This window comes from Phyllobates terribilis, unplaced genomic scaffold (genome assembly GCF_046119375.1).
Source record: "Phyllobates terribilis strain yellow unplaced genomic scaffold, ASM4611937v1 Scaffold_13__5_contigs__length_258822181, whole genome shotgun sequence".
In the NCBI taxonomy this organism is placed as follows: domain Eukaryota; kingdom Metazoa; phylum Chordata; class Amphibia; order Anura; family Dendrobatidae; genus Phyllobates; species Phyllobates terribilis.
This window is the reverse complement of record NW_027362773.1, coordinates 31,373,426-31,401,252: the sequence shown is the minus strand read 5'-3', so window position 1 is coordinate 31,401,252 and position 27,827 is coordinate 31,373,426. Positions and strand designations below refer to the sequence as shown.

The 27,827-nt window shown below is 45.3% G+C and overlaps 1 protein-coding gene across 2 annotated transcripts in view; it reads right to left on the bottom strand.

Moving 5' to 3' along the window:
- PTDSS2 (phosphatidylserine synthase 2) overlaps window positions 1-27,591 on the bottom strand; it is a 60,286-nt gene extending 32,695 nt beyond the window's left edge. Inside the window, exon 1 of one of the 2 annotated variants that reach the window (XM_073658049.1) lies at window positions 27,316-27,591. In XM_073658049.1, the coding sequence (XP_073514150.1) occupies window positions 27,316-27,491 (176 nt within the window). In that variant the 5' untranslated portion in view covers window positions 27,492-27,591. Of the gene's footprint in view, window positions 1-7,735; window positions 7,849-27,315 lie in introns of those variants that run through there. The other variant, XM_073658050.1, reaches the window with a different exon arrangement.
- Window positions 27,592-27,827: the final 236 nt, after the last annotated feature.

Genomic DNA, 27,827 nt, shown 5'->3' with positions numbered 1-27,827 from the left:
GATGGAGGGAACTAGGCTACTGCCAGACACCTCACGCGGCTTCCCTCAGGTGAAAACAAATAAAAAGGATTGGGTATGTTGAAATTCAACATGCTCAGTCCAGCATCTGCTGTAAAGCAGAGCATCAGGACAAAACCATAGACGTTATGCAAGTTCGGTTCATTGACATCTTTATGATACAAGGTACCGAATAGGATAGCAGCACAAGTTTATGGACCTATACCGTACCTTGAAATATACTGTGCGCCGATAGTGCAGGGCAGCTATTAAGAATGGCATCTGCTGAGGGTGCCATTCATGGTTAATAAAAAGCTGTACCAAGAATAATAGCTGTAATTATCACCGGTTTACCAACAGCGGAAACCAGAATCGTCTAAAATCATACCAGCAGGTGAAGGCTATATCGAATACAGCAGTTTCTATAGTATTTGTTTTCCCGAATTCACCCATCTGACTTGTACATACACTACTCACAAAAAGTTAGGGATATTTGGCTTTCGGGTGAAATTTATGGAAAACATAAAAAGTTCATGCTACAGTGATATTTTATCATAAAAGTAGGGCATTTACGTGGAAGCATGCAATGGTGATTTCCTAATCTCAAACTATTTATTGAAACAAAAGCCAAGGACAGTGTTGGGTATACCCCCCCAAAATGTTAATTTCTCAATAACTTGTCAAGTGGTCTTAAGCATCAATTACAGCTCATCAACGACGTCTCCTGCTGTTCACAAGTGGAGTTATTGTCTTCTGAGGCATGGCATCCCACTCTTCTTGAAGGGCGGCCCTCAGGTCATTGAGGTTCTGGGGTACAGAGTTACGAGCCTCTCCACAGTGACTCAGCTGATCCCATAGGTTTTATATGGGATTCAGGTCTGGAGAAAGTACCCCAGTCTCCAGCAGCTGTTAACTAATGATGTGACCTCAATGAGCTGGAGCATTGTCGTCCATGTAAAGGCACAATGACTGGATTAATGATGCTATTCAAGTAATAGGGGCTTGTCATTGTACCATTCAAAGTGTAGGGCAGTTCTGTATTGATGAGACACACCTGACCTCACTGTACCACCACCAAAGGCTCATCTGGTGACAACAGTGGCTGATGCTCTTCTTGATATCACCAAAATCGTTCGTAGCTATCATTTCTGCTCAGCATGAATCGACTTTTATCAGTGAACAGCACTGAGGTTCACTGGTCCCTTGTCCAGCGTAGATGACGCCTGTGCCTGGTGGTAGGTTAGGTACTCTTGCAGGTCGTCTAGCACGCAGACCATGCTGATGTAAATGGTTTCAAATGGCCTGACTTGACAACTGGGTACCTCTCACCTCCCTTAAATGTGACTGTAGCTGTGTGGCATTCAGCATCCAGTTCCGAAGGGCATTGTTCACAATGAAGCGGTCATCAGTGTGGGATGTGGCCAAAGGACGGCCACTTCTCTGGCTATCTGTGACACTTCCAGTCTCTTTCTCTGTTGCAGTCTGCTGATGGCCGACATGCTAAGCTCCATGGCCACTTCCATCTACGAACATCCTGCTTGAAGCCTCGCAATGGTGAGGATCTGTGGATCAATTGTTAGGTATCGTCTTGGTCTCATGATGTCAAAATATGAGCAGAATGATGAGGACTGTTTAATACCAATTCTAATTGATCCTTGAAATTTATTGGGACGATTCATGGATCCACCTCCTGTTGTGAATTTTGCCATTAAGCTCCTTGTTAAAGAACAGCAAGTTGTGCAAAAAGTAGTGGAACATTGAACAGTTGGACATATGTGCGTTCAAAAGTCTAGAGATGGTCATATTAAGTTCACCTGAAAATGTTGGAGTGCATTTTAGGATCATTCAGAAATTTCACCAGAAAGTCAAATATCCCTAACTTTGTGTGAGTAGTATAGGTCTACAAGGTGCCCTTGCAATGAGCAGACATGTAAACCCTGCAGTGCTGGCAGCAGAATATAGCGACTGGTCCCGTTTTACAAGACCTGACACAGCAGCTTCTGATAGTCTTCTGCTGCTAATAGATAACTGAGGAGGGGGAAGGTGTTCCTGAAAACTTTACTGCACCAGACGAGTAACTAGACCCAGTCACCCAGTACACAACCTTGTCTTGATCGGGACTACTAGCCGATAACGATAAAGCAGCAGAAATGCCAATTCAGTAGAATAGTCAGTGGAAAGAAAAGCCAGCAAAACCTTGGAACAATTAACCAATCAGCATAAGATTACACTTGTACAGGACAGACCGGCTACTGAAAGTCTACAATGGAAGATCCGTATACAAATTTCAGAACGAACAATCATTGTGGCATAGACTAACTGCGACTTCATCCCAGATCCCGTGCATATAATGAGGTTTCCACAACACCATACATATGTGAAGTGGAAAGTGTGGGTGTACAATTTTGGTACCACCACAAAACTAAACCCTTTGCATAGTAATTATTTCAAGCAGAAAAGCTGAGGATTAGCATCACTTTATGACAGCGGGTCTAATCCTTGTGCAGATCTGCTGCATTCTCACAGCACATCCACGTCAGAAATCCCTGAGTAAGCCAGATATTGTAGTAATAAGTTACTTCTTGACTTTGCAATTTACAAACGTGATGTGTGACAGTGTTATTATGGTGCCAACACACCTTGGATAAAAATCGGATGAATATCAGCCACACAAACAAGGGTTTGTGTGCTTTCAGCGGGGTATACCACCATGGGCAGCTGCTGATCTCCTGTGAGAACAAAAGGATCAGGTGTTTATATTAAAACCACAAAATCCTTAAAGGGCACCTGTCAGCAGGATTGTGCTCAGCAAACTACACACACTGTCAGGTGGGCGACATTACACTGATTAAAATGATACTTTGGTTGATGAAATCTGTCCTGCGGTTGTTGTGTAATCTTTACTTTCAGTTTAGAGATCATGATATGCTCGTGCTTCAGAGCAGCCTGGGGGGCGCTCTATCTGGTGCTCTGCTTACATATTCATCTCTATGCACTTATGACATCTCACTGTGCCGTCACTGACCTGCCTCCTATGTTTCCTAGCCCCGACCTACTAGATGCATTATGTAAAATAGGAGGCAGGTCAGCGAAGGCACAGTGAGCTGTCATAAGAGCATACAGATGAATATGTAAGCAGAGCACCAGATCGAGAACCTCCCACACAGGCCGCCCTGAAGCACGAGCATATCATGATCTCTAAACTGAAAGTAAAGATTACACAAGAACCACAGGATGGATTTCATCAACCAAGGTATCACATTAATCAGTGTAATGTCACCCAACTGTAGTGACTAATTGGGTTACCAAGAGTTTCTTCTTCCCATTTCTTCTATGGCGCAGAAGAAAAACAAAAACTGCAAAAACTCACATTAGTGCATTCTTAGGGTCACGTGCCACACTTCACTAGCTCCAGGGATACACCCAGAGCCCCCCAATATTTGAGTGCAGTGGTCTAGTCCACAGATTCAGTTGAGCAGAGAACTGTTTTGTTGTGGAACAAACCACTGCACACAGATAAGGAGGGGTTCCAACTAGACCAACCAAGTGAGTTACACGAGGGGTTTTCTTTGTCCCCTTGAGGTTATATGCTCTGCATAATTAGGTAAATATGTACCATGCGGTCCATCATGTTAACGACATTCCTCTAGTTATACATTAACTTCAGTCAGACATTTGGGAACTCCACAGCTACCTGAAGAGGATAAGGACGGTTTCTGCTGACAATAAGCACTGCAAGGAGGAAAATGAAGGAATGTGGTTACTTCATCATTACATGACAGGCACTGCAAAATCCAACAATGATAGTAAGTAATGATGACAAATTAATTTCACTTCCATCCCCGCCAATGCCATTACCATAGCTGTACAGACTTGTTTAGTAGCATTCTGTGGGCGTAGTTTGAGGGTTTAGATAACGGTAGAGCACTATAAGGAATTACAAGGCCATTGGCATGGCCCTGTATTTCCCTAGCACTTGGCCCTGGATAGGGAAGGGGGGGGGGTGATGAGCCCTAGTTGATCCCCATTGACAACTAAAGGTAACAAGGGACACAGACATGGGGAAAGTAGCTTAGCTTTAGCCGACTTCAGAGAGATAACTCCAAGCATCCTCCTAGCACCACAGAGGAAGATAGCAGTCAGAGCTCCAAGCATTCACAAGGAAACATGTGAGTATCAACGGCCACTTCCTGCTGCAAAGTGAATCTATTTAAACAACCAAGCCAGGGTGTCAATTAGCAGGAAGGAGGTAGCCACTGGGTCCTAGAGTGAAACAGCTAAGAAGGTGTCTGTAATGCCAAACGAAGAGATCTTCTGCAACCAATTGCAGGGCAACAGTCTGTCACATCTGACACACCCGTGACAGTATGTCCTCCAATTACCGATGTTCCATTGATTCTGGAACAGTTTTTCTTTTTCTTCTGTGCTCCTCCGTTCCAAAATTACGCCCCACAGTAAGCGAAAAGGCAAATTTACCCCTCAAACTGGGAGTAAACCAAAGAGCATCTCTGGGGGCGTGTACTTTTTCTCCTCTGACACTGGCCAACCAAAACACAGCCACACCCACAGGGAACTTCTGTTTGTTGAAGGGAAAGTTAGCACCATTATTACCGGAGGGTATCATTTTGGAATGGAAGGGCGCAGAAGAAAGAGAAAAACTGTTCCAGAATCAGTGGAGTAGCACCAAATTGATGGGCATAGTTTGTTTAATTTAAAAAAAAAAAAAAAAAAAAAAAAACAGTATGAAAGGTCCTCTTTATATACAAGTCCGTTTATCAGATCTTAAACAAGAAAAGTTGGGTCACAAATTTTTAAAATTCAGATTTAGGGTATGGTAGTTATGGTTTATACCAGTATCCTAAAAATATAGGTGAATTTTATATGAACATGACTCAGTCGAACAGAAAAGGCAACCAAGTACTTGTCCTCTTGTCTCTGGCCACAGCATAGTTAAGTGACCTGCACAGTTTTCGCAGAGGGCTACAGAAGTGCTATAATGATGGAGACGGCAGGTACACCATAATCATGTGCACTTGTTCTCCATAAAAAGATTTGTGCGGAAACCCTGCCGGTTTTATTAAATATCACATTGAAAATCACAATCACATTTCTATACAAGACATGGAGAAAGTCTAGTTAAGTAACAACCCCAGAAAACCTTAAACCACAGGCCAGTAAGCATTTCCCAGCAACTTTCCATTTTGCAGGTTCTTTGACATGCCCACCGCAATAAGGGCTATTTTATCCCAAGCCTTCTACAATCTCAGCGCTGCTCCCAACAATCTGCACTTTCCCTCCGATTATGAAGCAAAGTTCTTCAGTGTGGGAGAACCGCTGATAGAAGAAACCATTGAATCTCAAAAGGTCTGCTGCCATCTGTGCTGCTAGTATACGAATAAAGGACAGTTTAGGCGCCCAGAAGAGTCTGTACGAGTTGCCACACATTGATAGGATCGAAGAGAGATGCATGGACAATCCCTTACACCATCTGGACTTCTTTCCCAAAAGGAGGACTGATAGGCACAGGTCTGGCAGATGAAACTCCCAGCCGTCAATGATCTCTCGGTGAAGATGTAGGTGGCTCAATATCTGTGATAACAAATGGTGACTGACACGGATAACACCAGAGAGATCATGCAGATCCCACCGCTGCCACCAGTTTGTCAGGGGACGCAACTCTGCTGTCTCCAATCGTCAGGACAATTACACAATTGACTAATGAGTGATGGACGATAAAAGGAATTACTAGCTGCCACCACCAATCCTTTATACAGGTCGATTGGACACCTGTTACAGGTGGCGGATGGCTTCAGGGGTGCCATTAACAGAGCAAGAGGAACAGTGCTATTAAATTTTATTTATTTAATCCAGAAAGGTAAGCAGTGTTTATAAAAAAATATACAAAGATTATACAAAATGGGAGCAAAGCAATAAGGTATATACAATTGCATAAAATGGATAACAAAAGAAAAAGTACTAAACCTGTGTCACGGAAATGGTCAAGAGCTTAGTGGAAGGAGGTATCCTTAGGAAAATGGATAGAACCACAGTCCGGGACCTTCAAGGACTGACAAGACCAAAACCCAAACAGATTTTTTTTATTAGATTTAAAGGTTACGCCTACATACCTCCCCTTGGTGAGCTAATATGGGGGCTGGTTGTGGGATGTGCTAGGTCTTTTAGAAGTTTATGAGATCCTCAACTTTCAGGATATCTAGGTCGTTATTCATGGTCCAATGCAGACAGCCTTATAGCCATATATGAAGCTGTGGAGACCTTCGGCCAGTCCAAGCATTGGACTGTGAAACACGGATTTGTCTGGCCTTAGTCACAGCTATAGTCCGTAACTGGCTGTAGCAGTCACTTGTAAATACCTCCTATTGCTGATAATGTCTGAGCGGCGCTATCGGTGGCCGCTCACAGGCATCACGTGACCCCGCGCTGACGTCATAAGTGAGGCGTGACTCAGCGCTGGGGTCCCTGCGGTGGCTGCTGGGTTGTGGGCAGGGTTACCCCCCGCGTCACACCCAGCATCCACCGCGTGCTTTCCCAACGAATGGGGAGAGGCAGAGCACATGGTGGATGCCGGGTGTGACGCGGGGGAGGGGTAACCTGGTAACCCCGCCCACAGCCTGGCATCCACCGTGGAACCAGGAAGATCGTGACCCTCGGCTGCTGCCAGCACTTGTTGTGACATCAGCGGATGTCAGAGTCGGCAGCAGCAGGGGGTCACGTGCTGCCTGTGAGCGGCCAGTGATAGCCTGTGAGCGGCGCTATCAACAACAGAAGGTATTTACGAAAAGTCTTAGGGGCCCCGGAGGGATACAAAGTAGTGGACAACCCCTTTAATGTGGCAAAGGGCTCAGGGGCACCGTTCTGTTCCCTCGGTTACAACTCTGAGCATCTCCCCTTATGTTGATACAGAGCTTCCTTTGGAGCACTGCCTGACATGAACGCTCAGCCCTGCACACACTGACTCTGCAGGAACAGAGCACATACAGTGTCAGTGTGCAGATGCATTCTCATCCTCCTCTCCTGTCTGCCGTGGCCGCTCGCTGCAAACAGGATCACACAGTAGCTGGAGGCCGGACGCTGAATGGTGCACTCTGTGTGCCAGTACTCATTGTTTCCTCAGACTGTAAGCTTGCGAGCAGTGCCCTCACTCCTTTTAATATCTGAGTTATGCCTATTTAATAATGTCTTTTTGTCTGTTCAAGCCCCCCCCCTAAAATTGTAAAGTGCTGCGGAATATGTTGGCACTATAAAAAAAAAAAATAATATTATTATTATTATGCTTCTGCAATGTCAGTGTGTGCAGGGCTGATGATTCAATTCAGGCATCGCTCCAAAGCAAGTGCGATCATCAAAATAAGGAACGTGCGGAGGAGTAATTGAAGGGGCAGAACAGTGCACTGAGATCTCGGCCAAGCTAAGGGTGCACCGAGGACCCTTTACATTGAATATTTACATACCAAATTAAACATTTATGTAAAACAAAATCTCTTTAAATGTCAGATCAGAGGGGTCTCTGATCAATGCTGTAAGAAGCAAGGCTGACTGTACAGGCACCGGAAGATAAATATTATGCACAAAACATTTTCTAAACATGCAAGTAATGTATTATAACATATAAAAAAAAATAATTAGAGTACACCTAGCAGTCATTGGACACCATAATGAAACAATATTTGAAGGGACATGAAAGAGTTAAATTATAAAAGAAAAACTAAAAACTTGCCCACAGTGTCCATCAGTGTGCTGGGTGACCTGCATGCTCCTAAAACAATCTTGTAGTGCTCACGGGTGTTAGCTTCCATTCTTAGCAGACTGAAAAGTGGGCTGGTCTAAAGAGGCGGGACAAGAGGCGGAGCCTATGTCTACCAGTCAGACCTTCAGGTTTATTACAAGGAGGGAGCTGAAAGAGCCAATGGGCTAAGCCAGATACCAGAGAATTCTTTACTTTTCAGTTTTGGAGTGCAATATCACACAGAATAGGATGACAATAAGAGTATATAAGGGAGGAATTGCTGGGATTTTTATTTTTTGCATTTTCTACACGTGGTACTCCTTTAAATGGATTGAAGGCTTCTTAAATATGCAACCCTACGGGCGTGAGGACAATGACATTAACGAAACGCTGGGTGTACACCAACTCTGCACATAAACGACAAACAACCCTCCACCCCCACACACGGCATTCTTCACGGTTGCCAAGCCGCACACTCAGACTTAACAATGAACACTTAAGAATGGCAACAGAAAAATACAGAGTTAGCACCAAGTAAAGCAACAGCGCCATTCACTTGACCTCTCACCAGTAAGGACGGGAACACGGAAGAACCAGCATAACAGGTTCAAGTGTCTTATAGAGTTAAAAACCACTCCGAGGTCACATTTTACTGCTCCAAACAAGCAGCACTAACACACACATACAGTGCAGTCACATAAAACAGCAAATATGACTGCACCGAGCACATAGGTTATCATTCACAAGCTACTTCTGCCAAGAAGTGAAGGGACATACAGTGGCATGTAAAAGTTACTGTTATTGTGAACAGTTGAGCAAGTTGAAGATGAAATTATCTCTAAAAGGCCTAAAGTTAAAGACGACACATTTCCTTTGTATTTTAGGCCACAAAAATTAAAATTAATAATTTCATCTTTTACATGTAAAAAAAAAGACGAAAAAGTAAAATGGGCTGTGTAGTGCCGGCGTCCCTGCCCTCTGCTAGGCAGGGACGCTGCTCCCCTCACCGCTCTGCCCCGTGCCCGGCGTCCCTCTCCCGCTCTGCTGTCAGCGCGCGCTCCTTCCCGGCGTCCTCCTCCCGCTCTGCTCTCAGCGCACGCTCCTTCCCGGCCCCTGTGCTTAGGGCGCGCGCGCGCGCGCTCCCCTCCTCTTAAAGGGGCCGCGCGCGCCGTCCTAAGGAGTCCCCGGCCAATGGCCGGAGGACTTCATCATATATAAGGCACCTCCTCCAAAATGGAGGTGCCCGAGCAATGTTGTTTGCACCTGTGTCTCACCTGTGCTTCAGCCCTCAGGTCCCGTTGCCAGTTACCTGCCAGATTCCTGCCTGATTATCTGCTACCTGCCTGCTAGTCTGAGGTCCGACGGTCTGCCTTACAACTCCGGTCAGTCTGTCTATGGACCAGCTTGCCCGCTCACCTGGGAGCGCTTCTCCGTTACCTGCCTGCTTGCCAGCCCGGAGGCTCCGCTGTCACGTGCTGTGACCACCAGCTACTCCAGACTCTTGCCCGCTCACCTGGGAGTGCTTCTCCGCTACCTGCCTGCTTGCCTGCCCGGAGGCTCCGCTGTCACGTGCTGTGAGCACCAGCTATTCCTGAGACTCTTGCCCGCTCACCTGGGAGCGCTTCTCCGTTACCTGCCTGCTTGCCTACCTGGAGGCTCCGCCGTCACGTGCTGTGACCACCTGCTATTCCAGAGACTCTCGCTTGCTCACCTGGGAGCACACATTCTCCATCTGCCTTGCTAGCCTACCTGGAGGTTCAGCCATCACAGGTCGTACCTACCCTTTACCCAGAGACTGCCCTGATCACTTGCCGTGTCCTCCTGCCCGTACACCCAGAGACTGTCCTGGTCACCTCCTGTGACTACCTGCCTGGTCGCCACCCGCTCCCTTACAAGGACCGCCCCCTTGTATTGTAGCCCAGAGGTTCCGCCTCCCAGACCCGTTACAGGCTGATGCAATAGTTTGGGCATCCTGCATGGTTAGTACCTATTAGAACCCCCTTTTGCAAGTATCACAGCTGGTAAACGCTTTTTGTAGCCAGAAAAGAGTCTTTCAATTCTTGCTTGAGGGATTTTCATCCATTCTTCCTTAGAAAATTCTTCCAGTTCTGTGAGATTCCTGGGTCATCTTGCATGCACTGCTATTTTGAGGTCTAGCCACAGATTGTCCATGATGTTCAGATCAGGGGACTGTGAGGGCCATTGTAAAACGTTCACCTTGCGCCTTTTGAGGTCGTCTATTGTGGATTTTTACATGTGTGATAATTATCCATTTGTAGAAGCCATCCTCTTTTATACTTCAGTTTTTTTTACAGATGTTATGTTTGCATCAAGAATTTGTTGACATTTCATTGAACCCATTCTTCCCTCTATTGTGAAATGTTTCCCGTGCCATTGGCTGCAACACAGCCACAAAGCATGACTGATTCACCCTCATGCTTAATGGTTGGTGAGATGTTCTTTCCCTGAAATTCTGTGTCTCCTTTTCTCCACACATACCTTTGATCATTGTGGTCAAAAAGTTCTATTTTAACCTCGTCAGTATACAGGACTTATTTCCAAAATGCACCAAGCTTGTTTAGATGTTCTTTTGCACACTTCTGACGCTGAATTTTAAGAGGAGGACGCAGAAGAGGTTTTCTTCCGATAACTCTTCCATGAAGGCCATATTTGTGTAGGTGTCTCTGAACATTAGAACAATGTACGACAACTCCAGAGTCTGCTCAATCTTTCTGATGGTCTTTTGCAGTCAAGTGGGGGTTCTGATTTGCCTCTCTAGCAATCCTGCGAGCAGCTCTTACAGAAATTTTGCTTGGTCTTCCAGACCTTATCTTGCCCTCACTGTTTCGGATAACTGCCATTTCTTAATTACATTTCGAACTGAGGAAAGGGCAACTTGAAATGCTTTGCTATCTTCTTAAAGCCTGCAGAGTAAGAGCCCCTTGCTGTGCACATGTTCAGTCTTTTTAGAGTCTTTTAACAGCTTTTTTTTTTTTTAAACTCGGGAAGTGGTTAACAGAAGGGACCTGACAATTCTCCCGATGCCTTCAGATTGGAAACGGCTCACTATTTTATACGTACAAGTAAAAAAAAAAAGCAGGTGCCAAAAGTGTGGCAAGGAGGGTCAGAAAAGATACTTAAGGAAAAACTGCTCGAGTTTTCCAGACGCGCCTTTGATCTGCAAGACTGAGCACACCGGCGTCTAAAGTGGTCATGTGCACATGTTATAGGTGCTAGGAGTGCGCCCAGGACAGCAGTGAGCTACAGGAAAATGAATGGCTGATATTACTTCCTATTCTATACCACCCTATTATTTTACCTTACTATTTTGGGTTGGGATAAGTCACCATTAAGTAATCGTATTATGTGCATGTGAAATGCACCTCATTTCAGTTAATGATTAAAGAAGGAAAAAAAAAAAAAACACCACATAATTGTAGGAAACCTCATTTCAGCCTAATGGCTTGAGCCGATAAATGAAGCAACACTTATGGTCCGCATTTCTCCCATCCAGATCAAACCTGCGCCACCCAACTGGTTACTTATTAGAGGACACCAATTACTTGCTCAACCAGCCAGATCCCGTTTATGACTTGGTGCACAGTGGACCCCCGGGGGACGTATACAGGAGTCAGCTATGGTCTCCAGCTTTAGAACAGCAAGAATAGTAAGCAGGGTATGCCAGAAAGTTCTGATAGTTGGTCCAATCCAAAAGTGCAAAACCTGCAGCCCGGGGGGCACATAAGGCCTATGAGGCCATTTTGTGTGGCCCCCAACAGAACAATTGCTTGTCTAACAGGTTAACTGTATGTGGGCAGCCACATAGAAGAATAGTGGCAGCAACTGAGTAGCAGGAATAGCAAGTAATCATTTCTGCACATCTCTGGATGCCTCATACATCAGAAGAATGGGGTCTCTTAACCCGTTTGGCACAGTTTGGCAAGAGTATTTGATATGGATTTAGCAGCAGAATTGATTTTTAAATCAGAAGCCTCAGTGTGAACATGCCATGAGTGCGCTGATTTTTGGAGGCAAGAGTCCTGTAAGAAGAATGTGTACCCATCAGACATTTATGGTATAGGTTTTCGATATGCCAAAGAAGGTAATATTACTTTAAATTTTTAGCGCAGCCCCTGGATTGGTTCAATCTGACAATGTGGCTGTTGGACCAAAAAAGATTGTGCAACCCTGGTCCAATTTATGGGTGGATTGGGAATCCATGGACTCCTCTGCTTTGCAGAAGATTGGGGGGTGAGGTGGAGAACATTTGGCATTTGCTTTGTAGTTTGTTACTTCTAAGGCTATGTTCACACTAGGCATTTTTTCAGCTTTTTTTTGCAAATATTCAGCTGCGTTTTACAGTACCAGCACAGTTTATGAGATTTCAGAAATCTCATGCACACACCTTAGTTTTTGTGTCATCAGTATTTTATGCTTTGCATGTTTTTTTGCACAATAGAGCATGTCACTTTCAGCGTGTTTCACTCATTGAAAGTAATGGGTGGTGAAAAAACGCCTAGTGTGAACATAGCCATCAGGTTTTGCTGCGTTTTTAGTGAAGAAAAGCAAGTACAGCAATACGTGAAACGCATTTATTTTTGTGATTTACCATCTTGTCTTGGTCACCTGGGATGGCAGTTAGGATTAGGACAGTTTAATTAAATTAGTGATGTGCACAGTGTAAACATTGGCTGACCTAGGTGTGAGATTGAACAATACCTGTGGCCGATGGAGATGTGAAATTGAACAATCTCTCAGCAACTCAATGGCAGACCATAGTATGAAAATAAATCATGTCCTACAAACTCAATGCATTGCCAGTGTCTTAGAAAAACTATTCCTGAACAATTCACCTCCCCCACTGTTACATTTGTAATTCTAGTTAATATGGTTTCACATATGTCTTGCATTGGTGACCTGTGTTCATGCTTGTGTGGTGGAAGCAAAGCTGAACTTTGGGATCCTGAAAAACACACAAAAAAAGGCACCTTCTTTCCTGCCTAGAGATCAGGTTTTGCTGCAGAAAAAAAAAAAAAAAAAGCTTAGTGTGAACATAGCCCAAGACTTCATAGCCACAGCCATGTGCTTTCAGCTCTGCTTATAGACCACAGGTCTGGAGACCCACTCACCCGATCAAAACTGCTGCCTTTCAGGAACTTGTATCATATTCTAGTGTTTATTCCCCAACAGCCGGCACCTGCTCACAAAAATGCATAGCTTTCATGCCGTATCCGTGTTACAAACTCTCAGGTACTTGGTAGGCAGAAATTACTTTAAAGGGAATTGGTCACCAGGTTTTTTTGCTACTCTGAGAGCACAGCATGACATGGGGTCAGAGACCCTGATTCCAGCGATGTATCACTTACTGGGTTGCATGTTGCAGCTTTGATAAAATCATACTTGCCGCAGATATTGCAGATCTCTAAATGCTGAGCTGTGTCTAACCCTGCCCACACCACTGAATGGCAGCTTTCTGCCTATGCACAGTGTACACAGCTGCCAATTAGTGGTGGGGGGCGGGATTATACAGAGCAGGACTACTACAAAGCAGGTTTACTAATCCTCTACTGATAATCTCCAGATGATATCAGAACTACATTGAGCAGCCCAGTAAGTGACATCACTGGAATCAGGGACTCTGTCCCTACATCATGCGGCTCTCACATTAGGTGGCAACAAACCTGCTGACAGATTTGCTTTAAGAGTAGACAGGTCACTGATGGCTACCATTTATTTTAATCTTTACCATGTTTTATGCAGGTCTAAGAATGTTTTTCCAATTATACAAGATGTAAAAAGTGTTGCAGTCTTGTAAAATGTGCCCGGGCATTCAGCCCCCAGTGATCAGATTTTCCACTCCGGCATACTTTCTGAGCTGTACATATTACAAATACCAGCGTAGTGCCAGGACTCTGGAGGCCATTGAGATTGCTGCAAAAGGTTACGGTATTCAGAAGTGATCGAGACTCATGGATGTAGACGTCGCCATTTATTAGGATTTGGGCAATAGCACTTTGTTACTAGCCAATGCCAATTCCATCCAGCAAGTATCTAAATACACCAGGTCTGAAAACAGTAACATAATTAGGAAATATACCCCTACTTAAATCTTTGCCCCCAAAACAATTTTACACATGATTATTCAGTTGTCCCTCGATCTCTGTTGTTCGAATGGAGATTTAAATGGCTCTAAAGTATATGATGGTACAGCGACTCCTCTATTCACAACAGGTTCGCTGACCAGAAGGGATAAGAAATGATAAGTTTTGGGGTTTTCCATCTTAAAGAAACTGGGAATCGGTAAAAAAAATAAAACTGCATAATGTCCCAACACACCCATAGTAAAAACGTCATGTAACAAGCCTTGATCTACGACTGTAGGCCTAGAGACACAAGAGGCCAAGTAGTCTTACAGACTTCTTTCTCTCAATGTCCAACTCGCAAACAACCCCTTTAAAATTAATCGATTACATGACATCAAAAAGACTGGATTATAAAGAGCTGCAAGGAGAATGGTGGAAAGATCACGTGGTGACCAACACTCGACGGCTGCACACAATCATTACTTTGTGTGGCCCAGGACATGAGGACTCCGAGGAGATGTTCCTCAGCCAACGTAGCGCTGGTCTTATAAATCACAGCATCATGAGCCTTGTAGTTACTGGAAGTGATGCACAAGTCAGCACAAGTACATTTACAGCATGTTCCAGAAATGATAGACTGGATATTATCAATGTCAGAAATGCATCAGTTGGGAAAATCATTACTACAACTGGGTCTAAATAATAAAATCCAAGGGAAGCAACCCAATGACCCATTACCATTTATTCAGCTCCAGTGGAACTAAATGTCAGAACTGATCCTATACGTTGCTATGGGATTGTTCCGGGACATCAGCTGTGGCACCGGACAGGTGCAAGAGCCGAGAACTGGATGAGAAACTGCTACGTGCAACCGACTCGGGTGTGGACACTGGACCAGGGCAGAAGTTTAGCATCAGTCATGTCCGGCTCAGGCATTAAACTGATCTTTAGAAACCCCGGTCTAATAGTACGTCCATGCTGGTCTTAGAAAACCTCATCCAAATTGCTGGTAAGTTAGCGGAACAATCTGCTGCACATCAGTCCTTTGTGGACGAAGCTTTAAAAGGGGTTGTCCGGTCCAAAAATCGATCACTGTGCGACTGCAGAGTTATGAATCCCCCCCCCCCCCAGCTCACGCACTTTGCACTGCGGGGATTCGCCAGTTTCTGAGCCGGGACCGAAGGGTATGTATGAGTTATCCAGAGCCCGTCCGGTGGGTGGAGAGAGGCCGCTCCCACTCTTCATGAAGGGGGTCACCACGCCCAGTCACACCCTCATTCACCCCAAGCTTCGCCCACTTTGGCAGAGCTGGGGCAAGAATGGTATCAAAACACCAGAAGTCAAAGCTTCTTTCGACAGAAATCTGGGGAAAAAAAAGCTTTGAAGATTCGTCCCCAATGTACTACACTATAAACTGCAGAAGTTCCACTACCTCTCAAAATGGCTGGCTGTATGATAAGGGGGAAAAAAAAAACAGAGGGCTTCCAAGTTGGCTTGCCATGTTGCAGTCAGTTATATCTTTAGGTGGGTGAAGGCTCAGAGTGGCACATTCGATACTCTCCCACGCAGACCTAGGCAGAAATCCTCTAATCTGTGGTGTGGCTACACGTTGTAGGAGGACTACATGACAACTAGTCCTGTAGTGATAATCTCCTGTTGATAAAACACTGATTTTATTGAAACAACACAGCCCAGTAAGTGACATCGCTGGAATCAGGGTCCGAGTGTCTCAGGCCCTACATCATGCTGCTCTCATATATTCATATATTATACATACATATGAACCTGCTGACGAGCATACGTCTCAATATTCAGCTACAAGCTCTGATCCCGGCTCCCACTGCTCTCAGATTACATAGTAAACTCCTGCTGACAGATCCCCTACAATAAAATGCAAATGTTATAAGCTAAAATGACAAGAAACTTTTTTTAAGCTGATTAAACACTTTAAAGGAATATTTTTGCTTTTCAGTCCAATTCAGAGAAAAAAAATGAAGGAACTTTGCAATTAAAAAAAAAAAAAAAAAAAAAAAAAAAGCCATGCAGTGCCGTTTAGTGTATACAGCTCCTATACAGATCTATGCATCTATATGGTTACAGACCACAAACATTGCACAGTCTGATCCTGAATTCCTACATATTACAGCAAGAGGGGGCAAACAAAGTAATACTGTGCTGACTACACATGGAAATGGCAGAAATGCCATGCATATTGGTAAGCCCACTGTTACAGCTCTCACAGGGGTTACCCCTCAGCCGTCCTACTACCCCAGTAGGCTTAGTAATATAATATGCACATTAGTCTGCACTAAGAGGAGGTTATACTGAAGGCAGATGATGAATAATAGACGGGATCAGGATGTACGAGCATGGTGGACAGTGAGGGGGCTTATATTAGGAGGGGGCTTATGAGCTGCTCTTTATACTGTTTTGTCTGCAGGACGCATCACGTTAACATGAAGTGGTTTATCCAGAACATTAATCTCAATCCACTTAATCCAAGCTATTGAAAGCATGGCGCTCATCCTACTAATTCATTTATGAGTAGGTTTCCTGAGGAGGAGAGCAATCTTAATGAAGTCGGAGGGGGCAGCCCTGCAGGAGAAGGGAAGGCTCTATTACAGTAAGCCGACGTCTGGGCCGCCAGGGTCCAACGCTGCAGAAGTGAGCAAGTGTGAAGCGGAGGCTCGCGGCCGGACTATCAATAAAGGCAGGGTGCAAACAGCTCCATGTTCATCAACCGTTACTTGCTTCTGACTCAGGGGGTGGAAGGAAATCTGTCAATTAATAGATTGTGACATGAAGGAATGAACAATAGGAAGGAGCAGAACTTATTAATGCATGAATAAACAGAGGTAGAACAGGTTTCCGGGGCATCGTAGAGGTGGAATATGTGCAGTTTATAGTTAAAGAGAACCGGACCGATGATTTATGCTGCCCAAACAGCGGGCAGCACGATGGCAGACGGGTATATAATTCTCCGAGACGCTCCGGTGCGGCAGGGAAAATATACTCTAAAGATCCGGCCGGCTCTTCCCAGCGCTCCTCTAAGTGACTGACAGGTCTCTCTCTTGTACACACAGGGAGAGACCTGTCAATCACTTGAAGTAAAGGCTGTGGTCCAGCACCACCCCTTATCTGGAGGTCTTGAGCAAATGACCTGTTTTACAATATCCTGGCCCATTAGTGATATAATCCATTGATATACAAAGTATCACGAGTACTGACCAGCATAAGCAACATGGAGAATGTACAAGTCACTATAGACTGCACTTAGTCCATGCTCATTGCCCACCTAACAAGCACAGGGAATACAATATCCATTTACATGGGGGATGGGATTATTCTGCTATAGATCATACGTTTTGTGTGTTCATTCCTAACTAAAAGGGAAAGGAAAGCACCTGTATATATGATACGTCTGCTCACGCCACTGCAATCTGCACCTTTCATATGTTCATTCCCCTCCGAACAAGCACAGGGAATACAATATACATCTGTTTATATGAGATATCTGCACATGTTCCATCTTCTTTCCGTGTCTACAATGCCCAGGAAACCCATTATAACTCTATTTTTACACTAATAAGTTAGGTTATTCTTTTTATTCATTATTTTAATTATGATCCTGACATGACGTTCCCTTGGGCTATGTGCACACAGATTTTTTTTCCCTGAGTTTTTGGACCAGAAATGTAAAGTTTTTGAGGTGTTTTGAGATTTGAATGAGTTTGTGGAGTCTTTGCTCTGCTCCAAAAACGATGTGCACATTGGCTTCGCCTGGTTGATTTTTCACGTTGAAGAACCTGGCAAGTACTTGCTTATCTGCAGACTAAAAATCCAAAGCTGACCCTATGATTACTGCTGTGGATTCACAGCTTGTAGTGCTGCGGGTCCACATGCAGATTAATCCCATTCAATGTATGTCTCTTCCTGAAGTAAAAACCTGGGATAAAAACAAAATGAGCAAATACCTTGCAGTAAGTAAACAGCAGTAGTACATGTCAATAATACAGTGTACTGTGTACCATGGCGACGAGGTGTACAGATCCAGGATGGTCCCCAACTCCTGTACTTCTCACAATGTGACAGCAGGACTCAAAATATAGACAAAAAGCCCATCCCAAAAAAAAGGGGGAGCCAAGACCATGTATGTAGAAAGTGCAAAAAACTAAAGCAAAACCAAAGAAATGAGCTGGAACATGTTGGTATAAGTGCAATGTGTAGGTGCACATTCACAACGTGGGCAGTGGTTTTGCTTTAGGTTTTTGTACATACAGGGGAGTTGCCCCCCTTTTTGGTGTCAAATAGCATCAATTAAGTCCCTATGTTATTTCCATGTACTATTACTATTAGTTTACTTACTGCAGAGTATTTGCTCATTTTCATTCATCCTTTGTTCGGTTACATGGCCACAGTGTGAATGTGCACCTACACATTGCAATTCTACTAACGTGTTACAGCTCATCTTAATGAAGAACACTTTAAACTGGCAGTGGACAATTCTGTGCCTGGTGGGCGGTCATTTCTGCACAAATCGGCATCATATGAGCTGCCATGGATGTGCATATACCCGTAACCCTACTATAATTTCACACAATATAATACATAACCGCAGATATGGCCACCTCTAATCATACAGCTTTGTGGCACAGCGAAGCTGTGTGCCTATACACACTGACTAATGAAGCTTGGGCTTGGTATCGTACAAGACCTGGGGTCCGCACTGTCACTTATTATACAGTAATTTACCCAACTCACACCCAAATGGCAAGTATAAGGCCTCCGATCTATGTTGGTCTCATTTCTTCCTCCCACTAGTTCAGTTATGGAGGCAGTGTGGAAATTAATATTTTACAGGGAATGCAGGTATTCATGTTCTTCCCTTTATGAATAATGGAAAGACCTCAATGATTATCTATCCTTAGGATAAGTCAACAGTATCAGATTAGTGAGGCCACAGCGGCTGCCTCCGCCGACCGCTGCCGCTCCAGGCCACAGCGGCTGCCTCCGCCGACCGCTGCCGCTCCAGGCCACAGCGGCTGCCTCCGCCGACCGCTGCCGCTCCAGGCCACAGCGGCTGCCTCCGCCGACCGCTGCCGCTCCAGGCCACAGCGGCTGCCTCCGCCGACCGCTGCCGCTCCAGGCCACAGCGGCTGCCTCCGCCGACCGCTGCCGCTCCAGGCTGACCACTCCTGATATTGATGACCTAGCTAAAGGATAGTTCATTAATATTACATGAACAGACAAAAGGTCCAAGGACGATGATCTTTTACACTGCAAAAGAAATGTCACCCCACGTACGAGTGTTTAGCCGATTCATCAGGTGATTGTCAGCTTGTTGACACTGCAGGATAATCATGAAACCAACGTTCTTAACAATACTCATTAAGGATCACCTTGCAGAGTAAATGCACCTGAAACCAGTGGAAACCAAGAATACAGAAAAGAGGTCAAACTCGTACCCATAACATACTAGAAAGCTACTGCCTAAAAATCGTAATGCCAAAAACAGTGTTTTAGATCAATTCCTTGAAAAATGATGAATATAAACACCTGCAGTAGGCTCACCATTGTGGGCAGATATGCAGAGAACACGCGGCTATGATAACTAAGGGTGCACATACATTAGGCAATATAATACAGGATTACCTATGCACAGCAGACTGGCAGCACGCAGAGCTGCTCGGCTGCTAAAGACACCATGATCAAGATCTGGAAAGCAATCACTCGGCACACTGCTGAGCACTGCCAGTTCCTTCTTCATGGAGCTCTCTAAACTGTTCAAGTAGATGCCAAGAATGCAACTTTTGTAAAATATTCGTCATGTAAAGAGCCATGTAACCTTACAGAAAGCAACTGCAAGTATGATACGACAGAAACAGGACATCTGCACATCCCAAACGTCATGGTGGCCACTGTACGATTAGTATAACTTTAATTCTTGGCGAGGGGAGATCACAAATTTTAAGTGTAGGCCAAGACTAAAGAAAAAGGGGAAAAAAATGAAGCAGTTATTAGCCTGTGCTTTCATGTAGTCTTTGAACCAGAGCTGGGAAACATCTCAAGAGAAGCAGGCACATGCCAAACGCCAATTCTCCAAGGTGCCACCCGCGAGAGCTACAAAGTGGTGAGCGCAGACAATTACAGGGCAAGAGAAGACAACATCTGAGCAGAAAAGCTATTTTTATGATCCTGAGAAACTCATTTGTGTGAAGATGAGAAGTCGTGAAGGCATTTTATCTATTAATATGGACACATTTGCTGTGACACAGCGCCAGTGCTCATTAAGTAGAGCAGAAGACATCCTGTAGGAGAGGTGACGGTGGTATTCACACGTTCTCCTCAAGACTCAGCAAAGGAAGAGCAACACTTGGCCAAGAATTAGAGACAGCAAATGTACCAGAGTCCAGGCTGAACATAGCAGGTACAGGCGGCTGGGAGCACCAGGCCATATTACAGGAGCAGGTCATTAGGTCTCACTCCACCCCAGCTGCTGAACTCCTCCGAGTCTTAGTGACTGCTCTACGTCTCCACTAATATAGAAGAAATACCCAGAAGAGACAAGTCGCACGCTCCACAACGCAAGGTCTCATTGTCTCAAAACTGAGCGGATTAATACAGTTTTACATTAATAAAAAGGGTCATCTCATGTGACTGTCAAACATCAGATTGCAGATGATTGATGGTAGGTCAGTAGTCGCACACATTGGGTTTACCACTGAGGAGTAAAGTCACTGCATTGCACGATGTTGTGTTGGGACATTACTCAAGCACCAGAACCTTCATCCCAGAGTGCAGCCCTCTATCCTCCAACACGGTTTCTCCAAACTCCAGTCCTCACGGCCCCCCCATGATGTTTTCAGGATTTTCTTAGCATTACATGAGCGATGGCATCATCAAGGCATCAGAAATGGCCACATGTTCTCTCACCTGTGCAATCCCCAAAAAATCCTGAAAAACTTGATTAGTTGGGGCTTGTGAGCACTGGAGCTCATGGGAAACGTTGCTTGGCAGTTTTTGAAAACTCCCATGCTTTTCTTATCCTGTTTGAGGACCGGGAGATTTTTAGGTTTTGCGATTGTTTTTTTTTCTCCTTTCCCTTCTTCTAAAGCTAGAACTTTTTTTTTTCCTTCTTCTAGCTTCTCGCTGACACAGCCATACAAGGGCTTCTTTTTAAAGAGGACCAGCTGTAATTTTGAGTGACACCAATCATTTTTACATATAAAGCACAGAACAACAATGGGAACAAATTCCAAAATAGGATGAAATTGTGAAATAAAATAAAGCAATTCCACCATTGTTTTTTCAGTTTCGTTTTATGCCGGTCTCTCTAAAATAGACCTGGCGAAATAATTCTTCAGGTCAATACAAATATACCAAACCTGTAGTTCATTTCTGGTAATTTAGTGGTTAATAAATAAAAGTTCTTTAGTCCCCATTTTCAGACCTATAACTTCTGTTTTTCTTGTGTATGGAGCCATGTAGGTCTGGTGTTTTTTAGTGATACTATTTTGGAAGTACATACACCATTTTGATTTATCTTGCATTTTTTAAAGAGAAGCGCAGCACCCTAAAAAATGGCCATTCTGGCTTTATGGTTTTCTTCTTCTTTTTCTAACTGTTGCCAAATGGGTTGATCACATTTATTTTCTGAAAGATCGGATATTACAGACCTTGCAATGCCAAATGTTTAATTTTTCATTTATTTTTTAAACTAAGGTTTGTATATTTAAAAAAAAAATAATAATTTTTTTAACTTCATTTTTGAACTTGCAATCCTTTAAATCACTAATACTATATACACGGCAATACCGCATTAGCAATACACAGTATAAATGAGAATTTCTCATGAAGCCCAAGGCCCCACCCAGTCATAGGCTTCATGGTCTCCTATGAAGCCCTTCAGCGAGCCCCCGGCTCCGATGGTAACCGATCTAGCACCCTGTGATCATGTTGCAGCAGGTAGATTGGAGCCAGTGACCATGGGCACCAGCATTTACATGGCGCTGTCACTGAATGACAGTATCTAAATGATTTAACAGCAGTGATCGGAGCTAGCTCTGGTCGCTGCTGTTACAGCTAGATGCCGGCTATATAACACAGCCGGCATCTGCCGTGTGTAAAGAGGGCACAGCTTATTTCATGAGCCCCCTACAGACATGCAGACACGTGCATATGTGTGGGATTAAAACAACTGATGGCATGAAATATGAAGGGGAAAAAAATAAAAATAAATAATATTAAAATCCCCCAAAGCTTCAGTGTTCTCTTCTGGTCTCTGTGACTTTCCTTTTCAGCAGCAATGACGTCATGTATAATCTTGCGGTCCAGAAGACTCAGAAAAATGTCCACCATTCACTTGATTAAGATCAATCTACAGCTTTGGCTAAAACATCATTGCCAAGGAAAATGTAAGTGCCAGTAGGGTGCCCGCAGCCATAGCCGCCAATCGGTGGTGGCATGCATTTGGAAGGTCAGGCTCTAAAGTTCCCTTCAGTTTTTGCTGCTTTTTGACACTGATGGCAAAACTCACTAAAAAATTTGAGACCCAGCAAGACCCATTCTAAGTCAATGGGAAAAATAATGACCACTGCTCTAACACAGCTTCTGAGCTGCAGGATCTATGACAGAGCATTAGCGGAGCCCAATATATCCATTTAAATGGCTCCTAATGTAAAGGTTTATTGAAGCGGAAATCATACGTATCCATTGTCATGAAGAGAAAGTATTCCCACAGGTCTAAGCCTAAACCATCTCCTGCACATTGTGTACACATGAATAATAGACTAATCCCCAGAGGAAACTTTCCAGACAATCAACTGACAATTCCCATCATTCACCACGATCAAAAGGAGTCGTAGTTCATCAGATTGCGGCTTACAAATTAAAAATGTCCTACAAGTTAGACACATGGGTGACTTTTTACCTCTAATGTTCAATTCTCACATGGCGTTTTTTGCAGGAAAAAATGCTGTGTACAATATGTGCATTTTGCAGCATTTTTCCTATTCATTTGAATGGGTGAAAAGAGCTGCAAAACGAAGCAGGACTGAAAATACAGGCAGAAAAGACACTAGACTCCCTACATACTGCCCCCTATTGGACAAACCATTAGCAGATTTGGCTTCCAGCACCATCCCTATGCTGATGACACCCCATTATACACCTCTTCTCCTGGCATCTCCCCCACCTTAATACAAAATACCAGGATAGTCTGTCTGCTGTCTCCATCATATCCTCCTTTTATATGAAACTGACTCTCTCCAAAACTGAACGTCTCGTTTTTCCCCTCCTCTACTAACCTTGTTATACCCATATTGCAGTTACCTTGGGTGGTTCAACGATAACTCCCCAGCAGCACGCTCATTGTCTTGGGGTCATATCGGCCTCAGAACTTTCCTTTATTCCCTATATCAAATCACTCCCTCATGTCACCTGCATCTTAAAAACACCTCCAAAACTCATCCTTTTCTCACTTTGAAGCTGCAAAAACTGTTACGGTCGCTCTTATTCACTCTCGTCTGGACTACTGCAACTCTTCTGATCGGTCTCCCTCTTACCAAACCTTCTGCTCTCCATTCTGTCCTGAATGCAGCAGCCAGGGTAGTATTTCTGTCCTGCGGCTACACAGATGCCTCCACCCTATGCCAGTCATTGCACTGGTTACCCATCTGCTACAGAATACAATATAAACTCATCTCTCTCACCCACAAAGCTCTCCACACTTCTGCACCACTCTAAATGTCATCACTAGTGTTGAGCGAGTATGTTCTGTTCCGAGTATACTCGGGCGAGCACCGAGTAGTTACAACTGCCCGGTGATATGTTTGAATCGCTCCCGTGTGCATGATTTGCGACTGTTTGACAGCTTTATTACATGTGAGGAATGTGTAAGAAATAGACATTCCTCACATGCATTAAAACTGTCAAACAGTCACAAATCATGCACACGGGAGCGATTCAAACACATCACCAAGCAGCTGCAAATACTCGGAGCTTGGCCCGAGCATACTCGGACAGAACATACTCGCTCAACACTAGTCATCACTCATCTCTATCACCCTACATGTGCTCTCCATTCTGCAACTGATCTAAGACTATCATCCTCCATAATCTGAACTTCCCACTTCCGTCTCCAAGATTCCTCTCATACTGTGCCAGTTTTCTGGGATGCACTTCCCAAGACAAATCTGATTAATATCTAGCCCCCACATTTGCAAGTGTGCTTTAAAAACACATCTCTTTAAAGCAAGCCTATCGCCTCACTCCACTAATCTAACTCTTCCCTGTTTCCCCCTTCCAAATTTTCCTCACAATCTGGTCCCTCTGATTCATCCACCTCCTCATCCTCAATGCACCCAACAGCACTTAGTAACTGTACTGAGACAGATACGGGCAGAGGACCGGAACACGCAGCTTTATATCATAACCCCATATTATTATAATGATGGCTGGACCATACATGACAGCATGTTCTACCTATTGTGTCCCCCTATTTTCTTATAGATTGTGAGCAGGACTCTCCTCCTGTAACTTTTGAACTGTGTTACTTTGTATTGTCTGTACATGTCCTCGCTTAATTGTAAAATGCTGCGAATTTAACACAATAGAAATAAATAATAAAAAAATAAAAAAAACAGCGTTTGCATGAAATTTCAGAAATCTCATTGATTATGCTGGTACTGCAAAGCGCTATGTAAAATACACAGCAAAGATGTCACGTATACATAACCTAAATTTCACGAAGATTCGCTGAATTTATTGGTTCTTAACTTATGCTCAGTGGAAACTTCTAAATTTATAAAACTCATTAAAGTCAAAAAAAAAAAAAAAGGAACTAAAATTTACAGGAAAAATATTTTTTTTAATATAGACTGTGCCTTACACATGGACTCATTGTCTTGCAGTTTTGGCAGACAAACCCTATTTCCAGGCATAGAAGAGGTCTTGATTATGCTGCGATATTCTTAGGAAATTATAATATTAGTGATATTTATTATACACAGTGTGACACCATATAATACACTGAGTATCTTTAGCGCAACCACATTCTGCAATCACAGGAGCACAATATCGATTACAGGTTTCAAGGTCATGATTTTATCGGCTTTTTGTTTGCTTTGCTGCGTTATCAGCGAGTTACATCCCATTACAAGTCAGTAAAGTAGAGCAGGTGCCAGGAGGAGAACTACAGGGACAAGTGAGAGCTACTGGAGGACGCGGGAACAAGTGTAAAGCCAAGTAATACAGAGCGACTGCCTGGCCAAGAAACAATCAACCGGTCATCCCAGGGGTGGAAAGGCTTCATACATAGACATCTAGAGAGATCACTAACCCGGCCAAGAAACAGCACCTAGAAACAATCAACTGGCCATCTCAGGAGCGGAATGGCTTCATACATAGACATCTAGAGAGATCACTAACCCGGCCAAGAAACAGCACCTAGAAACAATCAACCGGCCATCTCAGGAGCGGAATGGCTTCATACATAGACATCGAGAGATTGCTAAATAAAATGAGTATCGCCAATGTGATCTCCTCCACCCCAAAAGGTGTCACCAGCCTGTCAGCCATAGTTCACATTTGGGTTGTAGTTTCCAATAAAAACAAACCACAGCAGTGAGATCTGTACCACAAGAGCCACCAATGTCAGCCGATGGCCACGCACAGCCTCAGCATGGCCAACCGTGCAATCCATCTGAGAATGAGCTGCCGCCAGACTCCGGTGACTTTCGAACAACGAATGTCATCAAGTCCCATCCTTCTTACACCGGCGGCCATCATTTATCAGGGGAGACTCAGGAGCCCCCATACACACAGGGCAGTCGGCCAGTTTTGGTTCAATTAGTGGGTGCAGCAGCTTTGCTCGTGTGTATGGCCCCGTGTAGACTTCTAGGACGCATGCACGCTACATGGGATCATACACAAGGTCATTTCTTCACAATACAGATTAGAAGATAATTATTGGTAGTAACTGACCAGATTACTACATGGACTCAGACAGAGAAGTTTTGATACTCCAAGGATTAGGTGGTCTACTGGTAGACAAACAGATAAGGACCCCTGTGCAGTCCAATAGCTCATCATAATGCACAATTCCACCTGCTTTGGAGGTCTTGGGCCCCTGCACCAATAGTATGTCTGCCCTTGAGGTGGTCTACAGAATGTCACCACATCCATCCTCAACTGATATAATAAAGCAGGAGCTTGTCAGCCCCCCAGGGACCATCCAGCACAAGTTGGGAATGTCCCTGAAGATTACCAGTAACAATGGAGACATCACTATTGACTCTTCATAAAGACGCCATTCATCACTAGCAGGTGAAGCCTTGGACACAGGCGCAGCCCGCATTATTACAGGCTTGCCTGGCTATGAAGGGCTGATGACGGCCCCCATTATTACAGGCTGGCCTGGCTATGAAGGTCTGATGACGGCCCCCATTATTACAGGCTGGCCGGGCTATGAAGGTCTGATGACGGCCCCCATTATTACAGGCTGGCCGGGCTATGAAGGTCTGATGACGGCCCCCATTATTACAGGCTGGCCTAGCTATGCGGGGGGGGGGGTGACGACGGTCCCCATTATTACAGGATGGCCTGGCTATGCGGGGGGGGGGGGTGACGAAGGCCCCCATTATTACAGGCTAGCCTGGCTATGTAGAGGGGGGTGACAACGGCCCCCATTATCCCATTATTACAGGCTGGCCTGGCTATGCGTGTGGGGGGCGTTGACGACAGCCCCCATTGTTACAGGCTGGCCTGGTTATGCAGGGGGGTGACGACGGCCCCCATTATTACAGGTTGGGCCTGGCTATGTAGGGGGAGAGGGGGTGACGACAGCCCCTATCATTACAGGCTGGCCTGGCTATGCAGGGGGGGTGATGACGGCCCCCATTATTACAGGCCGGCCTGGCTATGCAGGGGGGGGGGGGGTGACGACGGCCCGCATTATTACAGGCCAGCCTGGCTATGCGGGGGGGGGGGGGGGGTGACGATGGCCCCCCCCATCATTACAGGCTGGTCTGGCTATGCAGGGGGAGGGGGGGGGGGGGGACAACCACCACCATTATTACAGGCTGGCCTGGCTGTGCAGGGGTGATGACGGCCCCCATTACTAGCCCGGATACCTATCACTTTGGGGTCACACTGATCTGCTGTATCGCTCATCAATTCCAGCACTGGGATTTGTATGAAGTGATGGGACCTGTCGCTCTCCAGTGCTGTGAAGCCTGCAGCATGCTGGGAGTTGTAGTTCCCCACCCCTGGAGACCCCAGAATCAAGTCCACTTTCCAGCACTATTAGAGGGGCATTGTGTGAGAGTGCAGAGACCACAGCCAGGGCCTAACTCCCTGGAGGCAGGAGCCCCCACACTCTACTGTCAACGCTGGGGGCAGTAGTACTACAAGGAGCAGCCACAGGTTGCCCCAGCCTGGCACAAGCACAGCCCCCATGATGCCCGGGCACCAGCCCTGCAGGCGGCTCACCAGAAGAAAGTGTTGGTGCCATCATCAAACACTTCAGACTCCGTGGTGGTCCTGGAGCTCTCCCCCCTGAGCAGGGACTTGCCGGCCGGGTATCTGCTCCTGACCTCCGTCTCGTCCAGTCCGTCCAGGGAGGACTTGCTACTAGAGGCTCCCTTCCTGCCTTCATGGCGTATCATGGCTCAGCAGCGGGCGCCGCTATCATGAGCAGCTCCGTCCTCCTCAGCCGCTGGGAAGTCTCCCACTGACCAGGGAGAGGGAGGAGCAGGGGGACGAACGCTTTCACCTCACCACGTGGGTCGGGGGGCACATGACTACGTGACGTCACCGGCCCTGACAGCCGGCTGGACGAGGCCGCTCAGTCGTTGCTAAGGGGCGTGGTTTGGGGAATCGCACCAGGGGAAAGTGAGCTCGTCACGCATGCGCTATCCGCGGTGCTGAAGCTGAGTCTGTCGTGGACCTCTAGTAGCCTGCTGCTGACCGCTCAGTCAGACCCGAGCCAGGAGCTGTAGGGT